The sequence below is a fragment of the Prunus persica genome, chromosome G8, assembly GCF_000346465.2.
Source record: "Prunus persica cultivar Lovell chromosome G8, Prunus_persica_NCBIv2, whole genome shotgun sequence".
NCBI lineage: Eukaryota > Viridiplantae > Streptophyta > Magnoliopsida > Rosales > Rosaceae > Prunus > Prunus persica.
In genome coordinates, this window is record NC_034016.1 from 21,231,861 (window position 1) to 21,251,300 (window position 19,440).

A 19,440-nucleotide genomic window follows, 5' to 3' on the forward strand; every position below is an offset into this window, starting at 1 on the left:
CATTAACCCTTTCTTTCTTTGCCAATAATAATTTCTGAAGAAAAACAAATTTGTAAATTACAATCACATGTCCTAAATTTACAATCAACTTCATTCGTTGACTGACGGATATAGTACATTTTGAAAATCTTTTCACGGAAAACAAACCTAGATGATTTACAGGAGCTAATAATCAGGGCAAAGTGATTTGATAATTTACATGATGCTGCTAACACACAAGGTTACTGACACCACAGCACGCCCAGCTTTTATTATACATTTAAAGTTAACCAAATGGAAATGGAATCACCACATTCCTTGCTTGATTTGTTTGCTTTGAATTACCATATCTGACCTTTCAAGATGCCAAGATGGAGAATTCAGAATGCGAAGTTCACAATAATCAAAACAAATAGCTCGAATATTAATTTTTATTCAAATGTAATGGGGGGTTTTGTTTTGTCTTCCACCAATTGAGTCATTTATTTCAAATTTTTGTACTTGGCAAACTTCAAACTAAGACAGTTCCTTCCATGACAGTAACAGCTTTCCCTCGCAGCAGCACCCTTTGATTCTGCTCATCTAGATGCATGCTTACCGCTCCGCCTCGAGGGGATGCCTGAAAGTGAACTATAATGTATCAAACATTCGAGGAGAACAAGTAAAGCTATGATAAGATCATAAAGAGAGAGAGAGAGAGAGAGAGAGAGAGAGAGAGAGAGAGAGAGAGAGTACCGCATATGCAAAAACATCAGACTTTCCCAGTTTTTTGCACCAGTATGGTGCTAAGGCACAATGTGCGCTCCCACAAACAGGATCCTGAAAGATATAAACAAGTAACACTATTCAGCCTTGTATCAATTTTAGTTCACAAGTCGGATATATTCCAGTTATTCCTTGAGTTCAGCATAACTGAAAACCGACATAAACCAAACAGCAAAAGACACACGAAAAGGTTCCAAGCAGGTTATTTTAAATCCACCTTAGCAGAAAAAGAAAAAGGAGGTGGGATTATAAATCCAGATACATAATCTTCACATTTAGCATAGCAAAGCTAAAAGAAATATGCAACAAACTTGGGTTCCCAATATCAGGCACTTGAAAGAAACTTGATCAGAAAATAAATTAAAGCTGCTTACCTCACCAATCCCATTTTTAGGGCAGAAGTATCTGCTGTAAAAATCATATTCAGACTCTGGAGGAGCAATCCCTGTTACAATCACTCCCCCAGACCCTGGACATTTTTGGATTGCATCAAACTTTGGCTGTAAATCTACAACAGCTTTTGCTGATGGAAGTACAACCTGAAAATTGAAACAAGTCCTCATTTAAGAGTACATCTAGACTCCATAGATAAGCCAAAAAATAAAGGCCTAATCCATCAAAAACAAAAAGTAAGAAGCTTATATCGATGGTAAGCATAATATATAGAGATTTTCTGGAAGGGTTGCAGGATTTACAAGTAGATCGTCGGTGACATATGTTTTCCTTATATCAATCATAGAAGCACCATCCAAGGCCTCGGAGATCAATGAAACCTCACTAGAGTTGAATTCATAAGATGGGGCGGCAGGAAAATTCAGTTCAATGAAATAGGACTTTTGTGCTTCACCATTTTGAATATTATTTGAATCATTGGCTGTCTTAACATCTGGAACCTTTTTAGCTGTTAGGATTCCAGATAATGTAGCAAACTCAATAAAGTTGGAATTTATCAAACCAGACTTAAAGAGAGTGTATGCAGCCGCTAATGTTGCATGACCACAAAGCTCAACCTGCAAAAGGGTATCAATTTTCCAAGCTTGATTTACTTTTCTAAGATATCAAATTTGCCAAAAGTAGAGCCTAGTATGCATACTCTACTTTATGCATCAGTGACAAAATCAAGACATCAAATTATCAAATACCAGTTAAGCACATCAAATCGGGAAACTGGAGTTAAACAAGTTTACTTTTTTAAATAAACCCATACACGAAAAGGCCAAAAGGAACCATCTTTTTTACTGAATTCATGATTGTTGAAGATTTTGATACACTCAAATCTTTTCCCTGAATTTCACACTTCAATTCAACCTTGTTATGAAGAACTAAAAACAAACAAAACTGTAAAGATCGATCCTTTTTTTTTTTTTTTCTTTTTTAATGAACGGGGGTATAAAGATCTATCCTTTTGATTTTGTGAAATCAAACACTAATTGAACAGAAGGTGAGCTAAGACCTCGTTGGAAGGCGTGAACCATCTGAGACCAAACCTAGGAGCTGAAGTAGGCGTGGAATCGGTGACCCGAGTCAGATAACAAGTCTCGGATAGATTGAACTCGGAGGCCACGGCCTGCAACCACTTGTCATCTTTATCTTCTTCTAACAAGCAAACCGCTGCTGGGTTTCCCTTGAAAGCTGATTCAGTGAAGGCATCCACCTGCACACACACAACACATCCATTTCAACACTCAAATTCTTAACAATCTGCTTGAGCGCAACGCATTACATACAGAAGAGAGAGATTTGAGTACCACGGAGTATTTCACTGGTTTCTTTGCCATGGAAGATTGAAATTTGATTATGCAGCAAAATACAGCAGAAGCAAAGAGAGTCACTCAACTCAACAACATCGCGGTCCGCCGGCGGCTGGTCCAAATGTCAGTGTATTTTTTTAGTTTCGAGTGGGGTCCACTTGATTTCCCGACACCTAACCATCACCTACTGTGATTGTGGGGCCAGAACATACCCTGTTCTTTGCCCCTTGCCCAAGCCTGAACATAATTTATCAAACATGATGTACCATCATATTTGAGCGAGTCGGTTTGGTTTGTGACTGTTTCTCTTCTGGCAAGAAATTTTCATAAGAAATTCAAAAGCATTGAGAGTACTTCAGAAAGCATTTATGTGACTCACTTCTAAACTTTTTTTTTTTTGTCAAACACTGTTACAAGCATCATAAAGTGTTTTTTTTTTTTTTTTTTTTCAAAACTACTTGTTCTATTAAAAGTGTCGCTATTTTCATTTTTAATCTTTCCTCTTGTAGTCTGCCGAAAATAGTGCATTTCTTCTTTGATTTTATAATACTCTCATTGGAGTAATGGGTTATAAGAGTACCTTCATTAACCCTTTCTTTCTTTGCCAATAATAATTTCTGAAGAAAAACAAATTTGTAAATTACAATCACATGTCCTAAATTTACAATCAACTTCATTCGTTGACTGACGGATATAGTACATTTTGAAAATCTTTTCACAGAAAACAAACCTAGATGATTTACAGGAGCTAATAATCAGGGCAAAGTGATTTGATAATTTACATGATGCTGCTAACACACAAGGTTACTGACACCACAGCACGCCCAGCTTTTATTATACATTTAAAGTTAACCAAATGGAAATGGAATCACCACATTCCTTGCTTGGACATCTTCAAGAAATGGGATAGAGTGATATTTGGAAGTTCAATTGAACGCCCCATTTTCTTTGTTATCTTTGTCACCTTAATGGCCTCCCCATTCTCTGATTCAATAACCGTCACCGACACCAAGTTGTAGAACTGTTCAAAAACCAGTTTGTGCATATTAGATTACTTCGAAGAAAGCTTTGATAAGAATTGAGTAACAATTTTACTAACTTCTAGTATCAGCTACTATTTCTTTTAGGTGGCGACTGATGCCATGCAAACCGAGTAATCCCGATGTGCGATAATTTTAAATGCATAGCTCCATACATGAATGATAAGTGAGAAAATGTACCTCACAAACACCATGGAGCAACAATCGACGGAAAGGATCTTGAACCTGCAGGATGAGACCATCTCCATCTTCAGTCTCTCTCACAAAAGCCCTTATGCGCTCCTGAGAGGAAAAAGAAATTTTCTACTCAATGACAATAAAAGATTATGTTGGGTTACAATTTGATTTAAAGAAAGATGAACATGGAAACATGCAGGTCAAAGATGGTGAAGATGGAAATGTGATGCCAAAACCTGTGTATACCAATAAAGGAAACCAACAAACAACATAAGGAATTGCATTCACCTCATAGCACTCAATAAGCTCTGAAACAACGCTACGACGAAGTGCCTGTCTTGTTCGAGAATCAATCCTTCGCCATGCATTTAACACAGCCATTTTATCAGCATCAACAGGACCCTTATTCTTTGCACAGGGGCTTATTGAGGAACCAATGATATTAGCCTGTCAAAATGAAATAAAGGCTAGAGTCAGGGCATGCAACCAGGTAACATCTAAAAATGAACCATACCCGCACACACGGATACACATACTGATTGATAAATCAATAATTTCAGAAGGGCACATAATCAGCTACCTTAATGGTATCAAGACAATTTAAATGCAACTCTAAAGGTTGGTCCTTCATATGGCTACTCAAATAAATGAATTTAATTCTAGTAATTACTTCATAGCATCTTAAATCACCGGATTGCAAGGAATTAAAAGATTGAAACAAGTTTTCAGTGAATGAGAGTGGCCGAAGGACCTGTTTGTCCATGTCTATATTCCTAAATGTGTCCCACTCTCGTACATTAGTCATGCAAAATGGTGACAGCGGTACATCATCACCTGTACATTCAAACCAAACCCAATGTTGATATGAGATTTTCTAAACAGCAATAACCATAAATAGACCATTGCAGAGTAAATGCGGGTGAGTTCAATAATCACAGAAACTTTCAACAATATATGGTAAAAATAGAAGTACTAATGGGTGAGCAATGCATCAAACAGTTATATCAAGAGATGTTTCTTTTAGCCAAATGAGTACCCCAAGGTGGTGGAGCAAACAAGCCTCTAATTTCTTCTGCATTTAGACGAGGAACAAGTTCCATCAAAAGACGATCGTTAATCCATCTTCGAGACCGTCGGTTGCTTACCTGCCAAAACAAAAAAAGTCATAACATGAATCAAATACAGAAAATAATTTCTCATTTTAGTAGAAGACTAGTCACTCTTCAAGCAAATACTTTTTTGGAAGGATTAATGCAGTCTATTGTGACAAATAAATGATCGTACCAAAATCCTAATGATGAACTGTAACTCTACATGAAACATATTATTTCCAACTTGTCCAGTTATACAATCTGTTTCGGCTCACTAGAGCTAATTTATAATTATTGGAATTTCACTAGATCTTTTACATTGGAAACACAAAATTTCCATTGATAGAGACACAACAAACTTGACACATATTCACCAAAACGAGCATATCTGTAATCAATATGCCAATCTGCCAACTTGTTCTAGCTCCACCAAATAGTACAAGTCTTTTATGTAACTAAAATAACCATTTAGGTTATTCAATTAGCATAAAGCTTATTAAAGCTGTATGCTACTGTTAGTGGAAATTTGCTATTTGAATAACCATTGCGGAGAGACACCAAATGCTAAAATGTAGTTTCAATTAAGTAAAAAGAGTATTGCTACCCCTTTAAATCATAAAATATATCAATTAGGTTCACTAGTTCTATCTTATCCATGAAATTCATATACAAAGAGAAAGAAAGATTCAAAATTACCATGTGAGTAAAGTTTATAAAATAGGCACAAAAAAAACACAACAGATTTGCAATTGACTTAACAATAACACTAACTGTTGATCTAAATTGAGTCGGAACAAGTGACGTCAAAACTGTAAGTCCGTTTTTCAAATCAATCAAATCAATTTTTATTATACAACAATCACAATCCTTTCTAAATCAAAACAAATCACAATGGTACCGTTCCAGCCAAGCTCTCAAGAAACTCAATCTTCTTCTCAATTGACATGCCACGAGATTTGACACTCTCTCCTGCCCAAAAATACCACTTTTAATTGGAGAAATTCTAGCAGTAACAGGGGCATCTCACAAATAGATTTACAAATTAAATAAAGACTAACAGTAAACTTGACAGAAGACATCAGTACATGATCTGGGTCATTTATTCAAAATAAACGTAAAACGCAGAGAATATAATCAAAATCCCATCAATACCCAAAATCCACAGACGGTGTTTCACTCCACACAAATCACCAAAAAGTCCAAGTCTGCAACTTTACAAGACTTTATTCTATATCATGAGCTATAAATCCATTGCATAAAAAAGAAGAGAGAGAGAGAGTTACCATTTCGAGGTTCCAGGAGAGGAGAGGAGAGCAAAAGGCCGTCTTCTCTGTTAAGAATGTCAGGAGTCGCCATGATTGATTGGATGCAGAGCGGATCTAAAGCCTGTGGCTTTGAAACTTCTTCTTCTTCTCGGTTCGCGGGTGTTTTCTGCGCTAATGGATTTTGAGGAACAGAGATGAGAGAGAGCAAGGCCGAAACTTTTTTGTGAAAGGCAATGAGAAACGAGGGGCAACCCAACCAAACAAGGCCTTAGAAATACGGAAGAGAGGGAGAGACGACAGTAGAATATACTTATGAATCAACGTTTGATGCCAGACAGAAAACCATGTTACTTGGTCTTGTGAGTTTGGGACCGTGGACACGTGGCACATGACCCAATCAACCACGTGGTTCGAAGACGGACAGACGGGTAATCCTGGTAGCTCATATGTATGGTGTTGGTTGGTTAGAGTTTTGGTTCATTTGGGTTCTGGACCTCTGGCCTGCGGTGGCTTAGTTGGTTGTTAGAGTTTTGGCCTGCTGCTCTGCTCTGATGGCTCCCCTTGTTTTGCTGCTTAGTTTTCTGCTCAGCGCTCTCACCTCTAGTGTTTGTTTTGGTTTGGTTTGGGCTGGCGTCTTTCTCCATTAGTTAAGCTTGTTAACTTTCCCGATCTATTATTTGGTTTGGGCCTAGCTGCTGTTGGCGTCTTTCTCCATTAAAATACCACAAAAAGAAAAAAGTCATTAGCCATTAACTAAAGACTACAAGGGTACTACAGGTTTTTCACGTGCTCACCTGCACTCCTCTGAAAAAGCTCGCATGTACGTACCACTGCAGTGCAGTACACCAACATAATGCGCGCAAAACGCGCGAATAACTCACCGGCGGCATCTTCTCTTTCTCTCTGGCGAAACCCTAACTACGAGCTCACCCTCTTCATCTGCAAGCCGTTCTCTCGCTTGCTCTTGTCACATAAAGGTAATGTCTGTCTTAGTAAAAACCCATGTCATTTCTTCTTGTCCTCCTCGTTGATTCTGTCATAAATGTCAAATTTTTTTCCTTTTTTGCATTATTTTGATGAACATCAATTGCTTGTAGTTGATACTATAATACTGAAGGTTTCTTGGTACTAAGTACTAGCTTGGGTTGACAATTGGAGGGTTGTTAGCATGAAAATGGGTTTTAAACCCAGAATCTGAGAGCATCGCAATTAGATTAGGCCTTTTGCCACCCTAATATTTGTTTGTCACTTACTTGTGTTACTAGCTTCTAATTGGAATTTCATGTCATTCTTCTAATGTTATGTTAGTGAAGCTCATGAGAATATCATTTGGATGATATTATATTATATAATGGTAGTTATGCCATCTCCTTGTTTGTGTTTTGTTAAGGCTGAAGGTGTTTTGCCTCTGGTTCATATGGAAGGACAGAGTAGCCTCACCGACCCGATGCAATTGGTGCCGTTGGATTTTTGTGGGGATGCTGCCATTGATGTCTCTCAGGCAACTGGAGATGATCCAAGCCAACAAGTTATCATGGCAGCTGAAGGGACTGCATACCAAACTGATGATCTTTTTTCACCTTGGTGGACTGAAAAACCAAAGCCATCTCTCGATTCTCTCAATTATGTTGAGTTTCAAGCAGAAAGTTCAACATTTCTCCCCAAGGATCGTAGTGAAGATATATTAGAAAGCATTCCTTTATCTGTTTCTGGCATAGATGATGTTGGTGGGGTCTCTGAATTTCAAAGAGAGGTGTTGTACAGCAGTCTGCGAAATGCTTGCGGTTCTAAACTAACTGATTTCTCTATGGACATGGACGAATGGAAGGTAACATTCCTGAAATTATCCCCTGTACATTAAGATAATAAATTGGAAATGTTTTTGGTTTGAAGCTCTTCCTTTCCTTTCTTGATACTTATGGTTTGAACCTTCCTGCCGGATTGTCTCTAGAATGGGTATTTTGCAGCATTAATTGTCCTAGTGGTCATATGTATATATGTTCATCCAATTCCTCTTGTTGTTGTCCTTCATTGAATTTTCCCAGCAGGTGAGATGTCTGAGGCCAGTGAATGACGAACTTGTGAATGCACAACATCAACTTCACGCCAAGGTTAAGTTATTTTTTAACAACTTCCTTTAATTTCACATTCAGCTGTGATTGCGTCAAGCAATCATTTCAACTATAATGTTTTTCACTTTTGAGAACTTTATCATGATAATGCTGTGCGATATACTTCGTACAGTATCATACTTCAAGGACAGATAATTTATGTGGGGATAAAAAGGATAGTGTTTCTCAAGTTGATCCAAGAGCAAGAAGTGCTTTACCTGATTTTCATTCCCAACCACATTGCCACATTTCGACACAGAGAGCTGCAGTAACTGATCGCGTAAGCCAAATTCTTTGACTAGATAAACTGAACCGGTCAAGATTCATGCCATTTTCCATTCAAATGACAGACGACACCATTACTTGTTCTGTTCCCCTCAAGTTATGATGTTTGTAAATTGGTGTAGATGGATTTTCTTGGATATGTTTAGTTTCTAAAACTAGTCTCTTACTAATTCAGACTCGCAGGATGCGAATTGCTGAAAGACTTGATGCATTGCGAGAACTGCTTCCAATATCCACAGAGGTAATGTGTGTAAATTGAGAAAGAATGCATGCAGTTGCTCCTGTACTAGCTCCGCTGAAGAGGGTTTTCTTAATGACTTGTCTACGAATATTGGTTTCTGTCTGTATTTTCTCACTTGGATGACCCCAACCGTAATAGTTTGTCATCAAACGACAAAGAGAACAGGCAAATTAATAAACAAATGCAGTCGAGTGTGTCTATAAAAATAATTAGAGTTTGATTTTTTTGGTCAGAATAATAAGAGTTTGATATGTAATACATTCACTGACATATTAAGCTTATCGGTAAAGATCAAGTCTAGGCTATACAGAGTAGACTTACAAATCAAATCGTGTCTTCCTCCTGAAATGGGAGTGCGTATTCAATAATTGTCACATATATGAAAATGCTGCCTCAGATTCTGATGTCCAGTACCATATGGAGGTTCAATGCTAATATATGTCAAAATTATTTTATCTGGAGAATGTGGTCAGATGTCCATCTATATATGACTGGTTATTTTGAATGTGTAGGGTGGTCAGGCATTTGTAGTGGATGATGTAATTGACCATATCAAGTTTTTGCAGCTTCAAATAAAGGTAAATCTGTGTGTTTATGCTGTCCGACGCTACAGGTTTTTGCATGATTTTGTATATGCACTCGCAGATAAACGTGCATAAACCAACACAAAAAAGCACCTTCTCTTAACCACAATTTGAAGTGTTGCATTGTGAATATCCTTTAGCAGATTGTTTGAGAATATTGTTATTCATACATCAATGAGTGAAGATTCTATGTGCACTTTTTATTTTTCATTTGATAAATAGTTATATCTATATGTTGATGAAGTTAAAATAGAAAAGAACTCACCTGTGCAGGATTTATGTAGAAGCAGATTGGGAGGTGAAACAATTACTGAACCTATCATTTTCCGCGAGGTATATATAATTCATCTATGCTGAGTTATGAGTTAGACAAAATCATCTTGTAACTCTTGCCCAAAGTTGAGACCCATGATGAGGGTGCCTTCTTTTCTTTCATATTATGCAAGGGAGATTTATAATTCTTTTATGTTTTGCAGGGATATGGTCACTACTTTTGCCACCAGAATATGCTAAATGAACCTCTTGAAGAGATGATGGGAAAATTGCTGGAGACAAATCCAATGGCAGCAAGTCAGCTGTTGGAGAACAAGGATCTTTTGCTGCTGCCAATGGATTACTCTGAACCATTAGCTTGAGTTAATTAGATAGATATACTTGGTCACATATCCATAAATATCATGCTTAATTGTTGTTAACTATTAACTTTTGTTCATGGTTTCTCACTAGATAGTTACTTTGGGTGATCAAGCTCAGTGATCTGGTTGGTTCTTCAGAGTGTCTCGTCTTCGATGGTCAACACGTTTAATTATTAATTTATTAGTGCAAGAAAGCTATGTATTTCTCAGAACTAAATTGACTTTTTTGCTTTCTTTTTCTCTTGTGGTAGATATGCTGAACTGAAAGGCACATTATTGAATTTGAAAACAATCATTTCTATGTTCAATTAATTGTTACTACATGTGAAAAGCTAGATTGGATTGGCAAGCACACAGAGTGTGGGTGATGTACATGAATGCTAGGGAGGCAAATTTTCTTCGCTCTCTTTTGTTCCTTTGCAGTTCATTCCTAAGCAAAAGAAAAGAAAAATTACATCTATACCACAAAATAATTAGTAAATGGGACAAATAAATTTACATTGAGTTTGTAATTATTTTTCGTGATCCTCAATTAAGGGGTCCGAGTCTACACGGATTATGAGAGGCTTCTGAAGATCCAAGGTTGAATCTGCTACAATGGGGGGTAGCATGGAAGACGGTGACAATATGCCTTCTTCTACCTCAGCGTTTCAGCCAGTACTTCGTCCAGAGAAGCCTTCACACCTTTAGTTAGCACACCATGAGAATTACTGTGCAATGCAAGCAGCGGTAGGAATTTTCATTCTGGGGGTCAACTTGTAAAAGGTTAAAAAAATTATGTACAAAATAGACCCATCGAAATGAAGCGATAATATTCTAACTTATAATTAATAGATAAAACCATACAAAATAGTAATGTTCATTATCAAAGAGAACTGCATCAACTTCAAAAAATAAACACACACTGCAATAAACCAAAAATATGTCTAAGAATGTGATAATAAACCAAAAATTTAGTGCAACCATCTTCACCTCCCAAGGCATCTCGTCCTATTCAACGTAAGAGCTGGCATATATTAGCGCAATCTTGCTCATTTTAGGGCATTTATGTCATTTTTGAGGTCCGTCGTCGTTTTGATTTTGGGTTCTAGCTAGGGGTGGGCATCGGGACCGGAAAACCGGAACATCGAACCGAATCGGTAAAAAAAAACCGGAAAAAAAACCGGTTGACCAAAAAAGTCAACAAACCGGACCGGAACCGGTTCCAGTTCCGGTTTTACATCTCTCCGCACCGGACCGGACCGAACCGGACCGGTCATATATTTTATATTTATATTTTTACAAAATTTTAAAATCTAATGCCATATTTTAACTTTTATAATCACTAATTTTCCAAGTTCAACTTCAAAAAATTTCTAAATGTATGAATTGGATTATTTGTTCATTTTTAAGCTAAAAAAATAAGTTTTTTATTATAATTTTTTTATTAAAAAAATTTAAAAAAATTTAAAAAATTTTTTTTAAAAAATTAATAATCCGGTTCAAAACCGGAACCGGTCAGAACCGGACCGGAACCGGTTAGAACCAAACCGGCCGGTTTTTGAAATTTTTTTTGCCTAAACCGGACCAAACTGGACCGGTTAAATAATACCGGTTTCGGTTCCGGTTTGAGGTGAGAACCGGACCGCGCCCACCCCTAGTTCTAGCTCTCAAACTTTAGACCATTATAAGTATTGTCTTAGGGGGTAGCTTATTTAAGCAAATATTTCTTAAATACGTAAGAGTTAGGTTATTCTTGTTAAACTCTTTGTGGATTGAACATTTAAGGTTTTTTTACCTAGATTGACCTTAGGGCCCTTCATGCATTTATATCATACATGAAAAATTATTTTATGTAAAAATATTGGCTAAGTATGAAAAATAATTTTTCAGAATAATCATTTTCTCAATATAATTTTTGGCAGCTTTTATTCCTTACACATGAAATAAGAAAACTTGATTTTATAGGATGTTAGTGTAAAGAATATATTGACTTAATAAGCCATCATTTTTAGCCTAAATCATATCATCGTTGTTTTAACCTCAGAAATGCCCTCTGGAGCATTTCATCAAGCTGTTTGTGGACAATTTACAGAGGTTAACATCTTCGCCTCCAATGATGAATTCCAAATTTGCAATCTTGCCTCTAGGTGGACCTGCCCCTCCGCAAGTAACAACAAGGAGGTGGAAAGTTTGGAACATATTTTTGACAAGTACGTAGTTCCAAATTCAAAAATGCCAAATAAACAGGTAAAAGGTAAAACTCACCGGATATTCCAAAAGCACTATAAAGTATAAACACCTGCAACCACAAGCCGATACTAAACTTTGAACACTTCATCACTAGCTAGCTAGAATAAAAGTAGTTCATTGAACAAATACAAGGAGATATTTTCAACAACCATGACTTGTTTGATAGCAGAAGAAGCTCACATTTTCCCACTAGAATTAATGAAAAGGTAATGATTTCATGGTGACTTTTGTGTTGAATTAATTTATGTGCATGAGTTTTCAAATTTAATAACAGCCTTTAAAACTTTCTAATAATGCATGCAACCAAATTGTAAGCCAGATGCAGAGCAAGAATATTATTTTATTACTTATACAATATGTATTTCAATATGACTGCAATGTAAGCCTCATTAGGACTAGACACACCTGAGCAATTAGGTTGAAACTATAACACATAGTATTTGAGATTAAATGGGATATGTCCAGCTGCTCTTTTGGTATGTGATAAGGAATCTTATTGAGCTAATAAGGAGTCCCATTCGGTTTGCTTGGTGGAGAAGTAGAATTCTGATTGAATTTGTTAATGGGAAACAGTAGAGTCCTGATTGAATTTGTTGATGGGAAGAATTCACTTAGCGTAAGTAGTTACACACATTCAGTTCTCATACCTCATTTAGAGAGTGTGATATGGAACTTGCAGAAGGTACGTAGAAGATTTTTGTGTTGTTCATATGGCTTTGGCAAGTTAGTGTATGTGTTTTTAGTTGATTATGCTTAAAGTACTAAGCATGCAATAGCAACAGCCTGAAACTTTGGATAAATTCCTCAGTTTGGAAGTAACATAAGATCTTCCAATCTGCACCACAATCAAAGATAAGAAAATTATGAGATAAGTTTAAGCATACAAAGCTGTTCATGACAGTATGCTAGCTATTAAAACCATTGGTCAATTCTTTCTGCTAGGCTAGCTGCTTGGCGTCGAAAGCAAACCCATAAAAATGAATGGCTTAAAAGAAGAATCAGCAGCAAAGCTCACGGCAATCCAAAAAGATAACCTCCCCCTCCATGATCCATCCACCAAGTCAGCAAAAGAAGGAGCCGTCCTCCCCTCATCATTCGACAACTATGAAACAGACAAAACTAGGTCTTATCATTACACAAAGAAGCTTGATCAATAATTACACAAAGAAGCTTGATCAATAATTACACTTTAACTTTTGAAACTTCTTCGCTTAGCATTAAAACAAAATCTTAACATTACAATTTACATGTGGAAGAGAAACAACAAGACTACAGTCAAAGCAACACAACCTACGACGCCAAGGTCGTCATCAAAACTGTGGTGGGTCCCATATTAGCAGCCTCAGCTACAGTGATCAGCGGCAGCCTCATGCAATGGAGCCTCTTTTTTTCAGCGTATACAACAGACCACGTATACAAAAAAAGAAACGTTATATTAACCTGTTTCTTTATCCTTGGAGCGGGGCGGGGTGGGGTCCAATGATTTTGTTGGTTTTCTTCTTGGGACCCACGACTAAACTGTTGACAATTAGTAAGTCCAATACAATCAAATCCTAGTCCTGATTGGTTTATTTATGTTTATCCAAACCCAACCTGGGGGAAGAACAGTGGGCTGTACTGTACCTTTTGGACTCTTTCTTCACTTGATAAGGTTTTGTGCACTTCCATCAATTCACAGCTCTAGTCTAGTCTATCTAGTCTTAACCCACTGGCCCCAAACCAAAGTCAGCTTTACTCCCAAGTTACTATATTGCAATTTGCAAATGCAAAACCCGTCAAACCTCAATCTAATCGATTGAAAGAGTAATTTTTACATGTTTCGGATATACCGGTTACGATTTTTGAGTTTTCAATTTTCAGGCATATATATGAAGGGTATCCGGTCCTAAATTGGAGGAATGGCTAAAAAGGGGGGCATATAGTCGAAGACAAACCCATAGTTGCCAGCAAAAAGTGGTCCTACAAAATAAAGGTTCATGACATAAATACCTAACAAACTTGCACGTCTTTCTTGATGCCCCCCCTTTTTACCTTGAGGTCTACGATCATGTGGTCCAAACCCAGTGGCATATAGAATTTCAATCTTTCACCGCCCGAAGAAAATAACTAATACTGCAAAGGGTAGGGTACAATTTACAAATGAAGTTTTATTTGACGTTCATCATGATGACATTCCTTTTTATCCGTTCTGTTTTTAGTATTTTGACCAAGGTGGTCATGTTTGGTGGTGGTAGGAGCCAGCCACTGCCCGCGGCAAATAGTTTGCAGATACGTAGGCCATTTTCAATTCCATCTCGACTCGATCGACCGCCATTTAATCATCTACTTTTTTTCTTTCTTTCTTGGCACTGGTAGGTAGCTCAAATTATTGAAAGAAAATCATAAGCAACTTGTTTTTATGTTAAAACAATCGATCGACCCTCCCCGATGGGATGTAAATGGAGCTAAAGCAGAAGACTTCTCATCCATGATGATTAACAAGCTTGCTTTTTCCAAGTTCATCCCATCCCCGCGTGATTTTTGATGTGAAATCTAATTAGTACTACTGTTCACTACCCTTAGGTGTTGATTGACCTTAGGTGCGATAATGCGGAGAAACACTTGTATCTTCCAGCATAGTGATAGTTAGGACAACCGAGTCCGTCTCTCTTTTTCTGTGAACTTGCGTACAAATTAAGATAGGCATAGTTCGTACCACGAGTACAATCAAATTTTTGTGGTTAGAATGGCGCATGATTTATATACTAATTAATTTCGAGTGATCTTAACTGTTATACATCATGTAGTAATCAAGCATGACATAACCCAAAAATTCCACACCAAATCATTTTCAGTTTCTCTTAGTGGAAACCAAGCTAGCAAACCCTATCTTATATACTCTTATGATTAGACAAATCATTTATATCTTTGGCATGCATGCATTTGAATGATTTATCTTTTCTTTCTGGTAAAAAGAAAGAAAGAAAAATCGATCAAATGCATGTCATTGCCAAAGATTTGTTGTTCATACACAGCACCAATGCTGTTCACTTTCATTTAGACCTTACATTTTTACCTACAAAAAGAAAACAGTTATGTTCCACCATCATAAGCATAACTAGAAGGTTCTATGAATCAAAATCCCCAAAGAGAATCAAAGGAAGCCATCAATTTAATAGCTCTTTGTAATATTATATATTAAACTTGTACAACTTTTACTGGATGATCATAGACCGTGGTAGATTCAGTGGACTCCCAACCCAAGAAATTTTTTTTCAGAATAAAGGTGGTTATTCTATTACATCCGAATGATGAAAAAAGTGATCACTAATGATTTGACCATCACTAAAACGACATATTGGAAAACTTTATTTATTTTTTCTTTAAAGTAATTTGTTTCCTTTTCTACTGTCAAATCAAATGCTTCCTTTCCTACAATACATTTGATTAACCTAGCCAGGGTTTACATTGAAATTTAAACAAGTATTTTTTCTTCTTTTTTTTTCTTCGTTTTATTCGGATTAAAGGCCAGACATTTTTGTCAAATCCACTTGCATTTGGAGGAATCGGATTACAGTTGAGTCCAATTAGCGTAACAATCAGATGTCATTTGAAAGAATCCACCACTTGTTTTAATTTCCTTTAATTATTTTGTAAATTTTTCTGTTTTACGTACTTGTGATTTGCGTACGTATATATATAGCAAACCTCCCCTTTGCTCCACGAGGTCGTAAGTTGCTTCAACTTTTTTGAGCAAATAAACAATTTTGTTTTCTTCATACTTTGGTTACTTACTTGTGGCACTTGAGCAGTACGTACCCTACTGCCGTCTGCCAACACTTCTCTCTTAGCTTCTTCAGCTTGCCCACCAATCTAACAGGTACTTTTTTACTCTTACTTTGGATCAGATTTTGATTTCACAATTTGATTATGTTTCTTAACTTTCTTTTTTGTTCTGCAGATTATATATAGTGCTTCATCATCATCAAAAATGAATTTGATGTGCAAGGAAATGCAAACATTACTTCCATCCGGTGGTTACAATCATAAAATGGACGTGTTCAATCCTCGCCGGCAGAAGGAGAAGGTGGTGATCGTAATGGGAGCAACCGGGACGGGGAAATCGAGGCTCTCGATCGACCTGGCCACCCATCTCGCCGCAGAAATCATAAACTCTGACAAAATGCAAGTCTACAAGGGGCTTGACATAGCCACCAACAAAATAACCGAAGAAGAACAACGTGGGGTACCGCACCATTTGCTAGGGATACTAGATCCTAATGAAGATTTTACAGCAACAGATTTTTGTGACGAAACCTCACTTACCATTGAATCCATTTTAGGCCGGGATCGCCTTCCAATCATCGTTGGAGGCTCCAATTCGTACATTGAGGCCTTAATTGATGACTACGACTATAAGTTTCGGTCCAAATACGAATGTTGTTTTTTATGGGTAAACGTGTCCACGCCGGTTCTGCACTCATTTGTGTCAAAACGGGTGGACAAGATGGTCGAAAATGGGATGGTGGATGAGGTGAGGGAGTTCTTCCATCCCAATGCGGATTACTCGAAAGGGATTCGAAGGGCAATTGGGGTGCCTGAATTCGATAAGTACTTTCGGTATGGGCCATTTTTGGATGAAGAAACTAAAGCTAGGCTACTAGAACAAGCAGTGGAGGAAATTAAGAAGAATAATTGCAAATTGGCCTCCCGCCAATTGGAGAAGATTCAAAGACTTAGAAATGTTAAAGGGTGGAATTTGCATCCGTTGGATGCCACGGAGGTGTTTCGAAAGCGCGGCAAGGAATCCGATGAAGCCTGGGAAAAGTTTGTTTATGGGCCAAGTGCTCAGATTGTTCGTCAGTTTCTGTACAATTATGCCACAGCTGAGGTCCCTGTCAATCTTGGTGCCATGAGGGTCCCTATGGAAAGTGCAGCACTCGCTGCTGCAACTCGCTAGGAAGACTTAGACATTATTTCTTTTTTAATTATGCAATACATTTTGATGCACTACCTTAATCTAATCATGAGTGTAAAATAAAGGATTAATTGTCAATGTCATGGAAATTTCGTAAGCAATAATTAATTTATATGCTCCATGTCAGCATGATATGATTAATTATAGATAGCTTTTTGGCTTTAGCTTTTCAGAGGCATTGGATCCATGAAAAAAATAGGGTGTATTATTATTATTATTATGAAGAGAATGTATGTAAGTTGTAACCTTCAAAATGACTACTATAATAAAGTTGTTCTTTCTTTCTTTTTATTTATTTAGGACATTTATACAATTGGAAGGAATTGGCCGTACAAATTGCGACTTCGTACGCATGTATATCATCAGTCACATCATATCACACGCTCTTTTTTTCTTTTCTTTTTTTGCGTCTATGAATTTAAAGAATCAGAATCTTGTGATGATGTGATGATGATGATGATGATGAGAGAGAGAGAGAGAGAGAGAGAGAGAGAGAGCATGGTTTTAAGATAATTATAAGGATCCGGATCCTCTCCTCTAATTTTCTCTGTCATGATCTACTTGATTTTCATTCTCTACATACCATCTTATTAAAATTTAATCTACAAAATTTAAACTGGACACATCATCATTAAAATAAAAATCTAATTTACTCCTAATTAAAAATAGAAGGAAAAAAAAGCCCAAACTTGACTTACTCCAACCTAATGTATTTTTTCTCTCCTTCTTCTTCCTTCCCCACCCCACATGCACTGGTGGATCCACAGAGGCGCAAGGAAGTGTAGTTGCACCTCCCCTCGCTGGAAACTTCCTTGGAGATGCCGAAATTTGCCCATTTGCTAGTGCCCACCAATTGTTCGACTAAATGTCTCAAAGAAGTTGTTTTGTTTACTACTCTGTAAGACCCTGAATATTTAAATTAGATTGTTGGGCTCGATCTCATGAGCATGTAGGAGAAAACGGTTTATCAATCGGAGCTCCACAACCAAAGTTATGAATTTTTGAAGTTTTTTCAAGAATTGATGAAGTTAAAGTTGCAGAGGCAGTTCGAGGAAGAAGAAAGACTCGGTGTCAATCTAGCGCTTCTTATTTTGATTCTTTTTTTAAATGGTCCAATAACAAGTTGACACATGTCATTTTCTAATTGGCCTAACTTAAGAATTCATTAAAAACTCATGCGTGCCTAAAAATTCACCGAAAATTACCTCAAACTTTTAATCACATGTGCTTTTGGTTAGATTAATTGGTATTGACTTCTGTTTGATTAATTATATAATTGACATGGATTTTGTTCATATTTGATATGAATTTTGATAAACTAATTGTGTCACTAATCTGAATTTTATTCATATTAATTGATATTCCATATAGACTATAATCAATTAGTTATAGACATAAAACTCTTATTTGAGATATTAGTATTGTTTAAATTCTAAGGGCATTTAGTTGTCTAAATTATTTTTTAAATTTTTAGCCTTTTTTTTTATTTTTAAAAACACAGTATATAGATGTTAGAATTTAAACCTAGGACCTTGCCTGAGTCCTTTATGATTTTTTAGCCTTTTAAATATTACACCTTCCCTACAAAAATCTTGGATCAGGCTGCACATAGACCCCGACCCCCACCCCAATTCATAACATCTTTGCAGTACATTCATCAAGCAACTGTTGTTGTATTTGATGAATTGAATGGAACCTTCAACTTTTCATAGTCGACAGAAATCTCTATTTCTAAGGGCCACTAAGAATCATTGGTTTGGGAAATTGGGGAAAGAAAATAAAAAAATTGGAATGCCTTTTCGTTTGTGGTAAAGCTAAACTAGAATGAGTTTAGCAAAGCTACAAAAGACCCCATCCTAGAATGCCAACGATACAAAAGACCCCATCCAGAATACCAACGAATGTGTCTTGAGATGGTGTTAGGTCAAAGCAGCAAGAGTCAAAAAAATTCGATAGGACATGGGTTGAGCCTCATTGACTCCTGCAATCCTAGCACGAACTGTATGATAGCCCATTGGGTGGCAAAGATTACTCCAACGTCAGATTGATCCAATAGCTGCTGTTGTGACGCAGCACACGCACAAAGGTTTCAAGCGAAACCTTGAGTAACAATAAAACTGGATTCCACCAGAAAATTAAGAGAAGCTCTCTTGGAATAATGTTATTAAAAACTGAGTTCCCAGAAACATTAGACAAACCTGTCTAAATACACAATTCTCAACAACCCTCAACCCTTCAACTACTAGGGGAGTTATTACATAAAACTGAAAAAATAGGATTAATTTGGAGTCTTAATAACGTAACTCATAAACTGTCCAAAACAGAAT

At 36.9% G+C, this 19,440-nt stretch overlaps 4 protein-coding genes across 10 annotated transcripts; 2 read left to right on the forward strand and 2 right to left on the reverse strand.

The window, feature by feature from the left end:
• Positions 14–2,729, reverse strand: LOC109950750 (uncharacterized isomerase BH0283-like). The gene is made up of 6 exons (XM_020570796.1): positions 2,493–2,729; positions 2,198–2,398; positions 1,440–1,754; positions 1,119–1,283; positions 715–798; positions 14–598 (listed from the first exon to the last, which is right to left on the reverse strand). The coding sequence occupies exons 1-6, from the start codon at positions 2,520–2,522 to the stop codon at positions 491–493; spliced, it is 903 nt and encodes a 300-aa protein (XP_020426385.1). The 5' UTR covers positions 2,523–2,729; the 3' UTR covers positions 14–490.
• On the reverse strand, positions 3,096–6,390 carry LOC18768053 (R3H domain-containing protein 4). The gene is made up of 7 exons (XM_007200275.2): positions 6,087–6,390; positions 5,702–5,772; positions 4,749–4,857; positions 4,464–4,546; positions 4,001–4,159; positions 3,716–3,817; positions 3,096–3,516 (listed from the first exon to the last, which is right to left on the reverse strand). The coding sequence occupies exons 1-7, from the start codon at positions 6,157–6,159 to the stop codon at positions 3,364–3,366; spliced, it is 750 nt and encodes a 249-aa protein (XP_007200337.1). The 5' UTR covers positions 6,160–6,390; the 3' UTR covers positions 3,096–3,363.
• On the forward strand, positions 6,461–10,245 carry LOC109950749. 7 transcript variants are annotated; one of them, XM_020570790.1, is made up of 9 exons: positions 6,461–7,045; positions 7,466–7,896; positions 8,114–8,179; positions 8,313–8,459; positions 8,640–8,705; positions 9,218–9,283; positions 9,563–9,622; positions 9,766–9,933; positions 10,016–10,245. In XM_020570790.1, exons 1-8 carry the CDS (start codon positions 6,922–6,924, stop codon positions 9,922–9,924), a joined length of 1,119 nt encoding a protein of 372 aa, XP_020426379.1. In that variant the 5' UTR covers positions 6,461–6,921; the 3' UTR covers positions 9,925–9,933; positions 10,016–10,245. The 7 variants fall into 7 exon arrangements, with proteins under 7 accessions (XP_020426379.1, XP_020426380.1, XP_020426382.1 ...); XM_020570791.1 differs by having other exon boundaries at positions 10,020–10,245; XM_020570793.1 differs by having other exon boundaries at positions 7,459–7,896; positions 9,766–10,245.
• Positions 15,576–17,402, forward strand: LOC18766570 (adenylate isopentenyltransferase 3, chloroplastic). The gene is made up of 2 exons (XM_007200678.2): positions 15,576–16,015; positions 16,097–17,402. Exon 2 carries the CDS (start codon positions 16,127–16,129, stop codon positions 17,093–17,095), a length of 969 nt encoding a protein of 322 aa, XP_007200740.1. The 5' UTR covers positions 15,576–16,015; positions 16,097–16,126; the 3' UTR covers positions 17,096–17,402.

What these genes read in the sequence shown, in the direction of transcription:
- LOC109950750 (XM_020570796.1), bottom strand. Translation starts at nt 2,522, where the DNA reads ATGGCAAAGAAACCAGTGAAATACTCCGTG. An exon ending in GGTTCACGCCTTCCAACGAG is followed by an intron (nt 1,755 to 2,197) that starts GTCTTAGCTCAC and finishes ACCCTTTTGCAG; the next exon opens with GTTGAGCTTTGTGGTCATGC. An exon ending in ATGTCACCGACGATCTACTT is followed by an intron (nt 1,284 to 1,439) that starts GTAAATCCTGCA and finishes TTCAATTTTCAG; the next exon opens with GTTGTACTTCCATCAGCAAA.
- LOC18768053 (XM_007200275.2), bottom strand. Translation starts at nt 6,159, where the DNA reads ATGGCGACTCCTGACATTCTTAACAGAGAAGACGGCCTTTTGCTCTCC. An exon ending in TCTCCTGGAACCTCGAAATG is followed by an intron (nt 5,773 to 6,086) that starts GTAACTCTCTCT and finishes ATTTTTGGGCAG; the next exon opens with GAGAGAGTGTCAAATCTCGT. An exon ending in TTGAGAGCTTGGCTGGAACG is followed by an intron (nt 4,858 to 5,701) that starts GTACCATTGTGA and finishes TTGTTTTGGCAG; the next exon opens with GTAAGCAACCGACGGTCTCG.
- LOC109950749 (XM_020570789.1), top strand. Translation starts at nt 6,922, where the DNA reads ATGCGCGCAAAACGCGCGAATAACTCACCGGCGGCATCTTCTCTTTCT. An exon ending in TGGACATGGACGAATGGAAG is followed by an intron (nt 7,897 to 8,113) that starts GTAACATTCCTG and finishes GAATTTTCCCAG; the next exon opens with CAGGTGAGATGTCTGAGGCC. An exon ending in AACATCAACTTCACGCCAAG is followed by an intron (nt 8,180 to 8,312) that starts GTTAAGTTATTT and finishes TACTTCGTACAG; the next exon opens with TATCATACTTCAAGGACAGA.
- LOC18766570 (XM_007200678.2), top strand. Translation starts at nt 16,127, where the DNA reads ATGAATTTGATGTGCAAGGAAATGCAAACATTACTTCCATCCGGTGGT.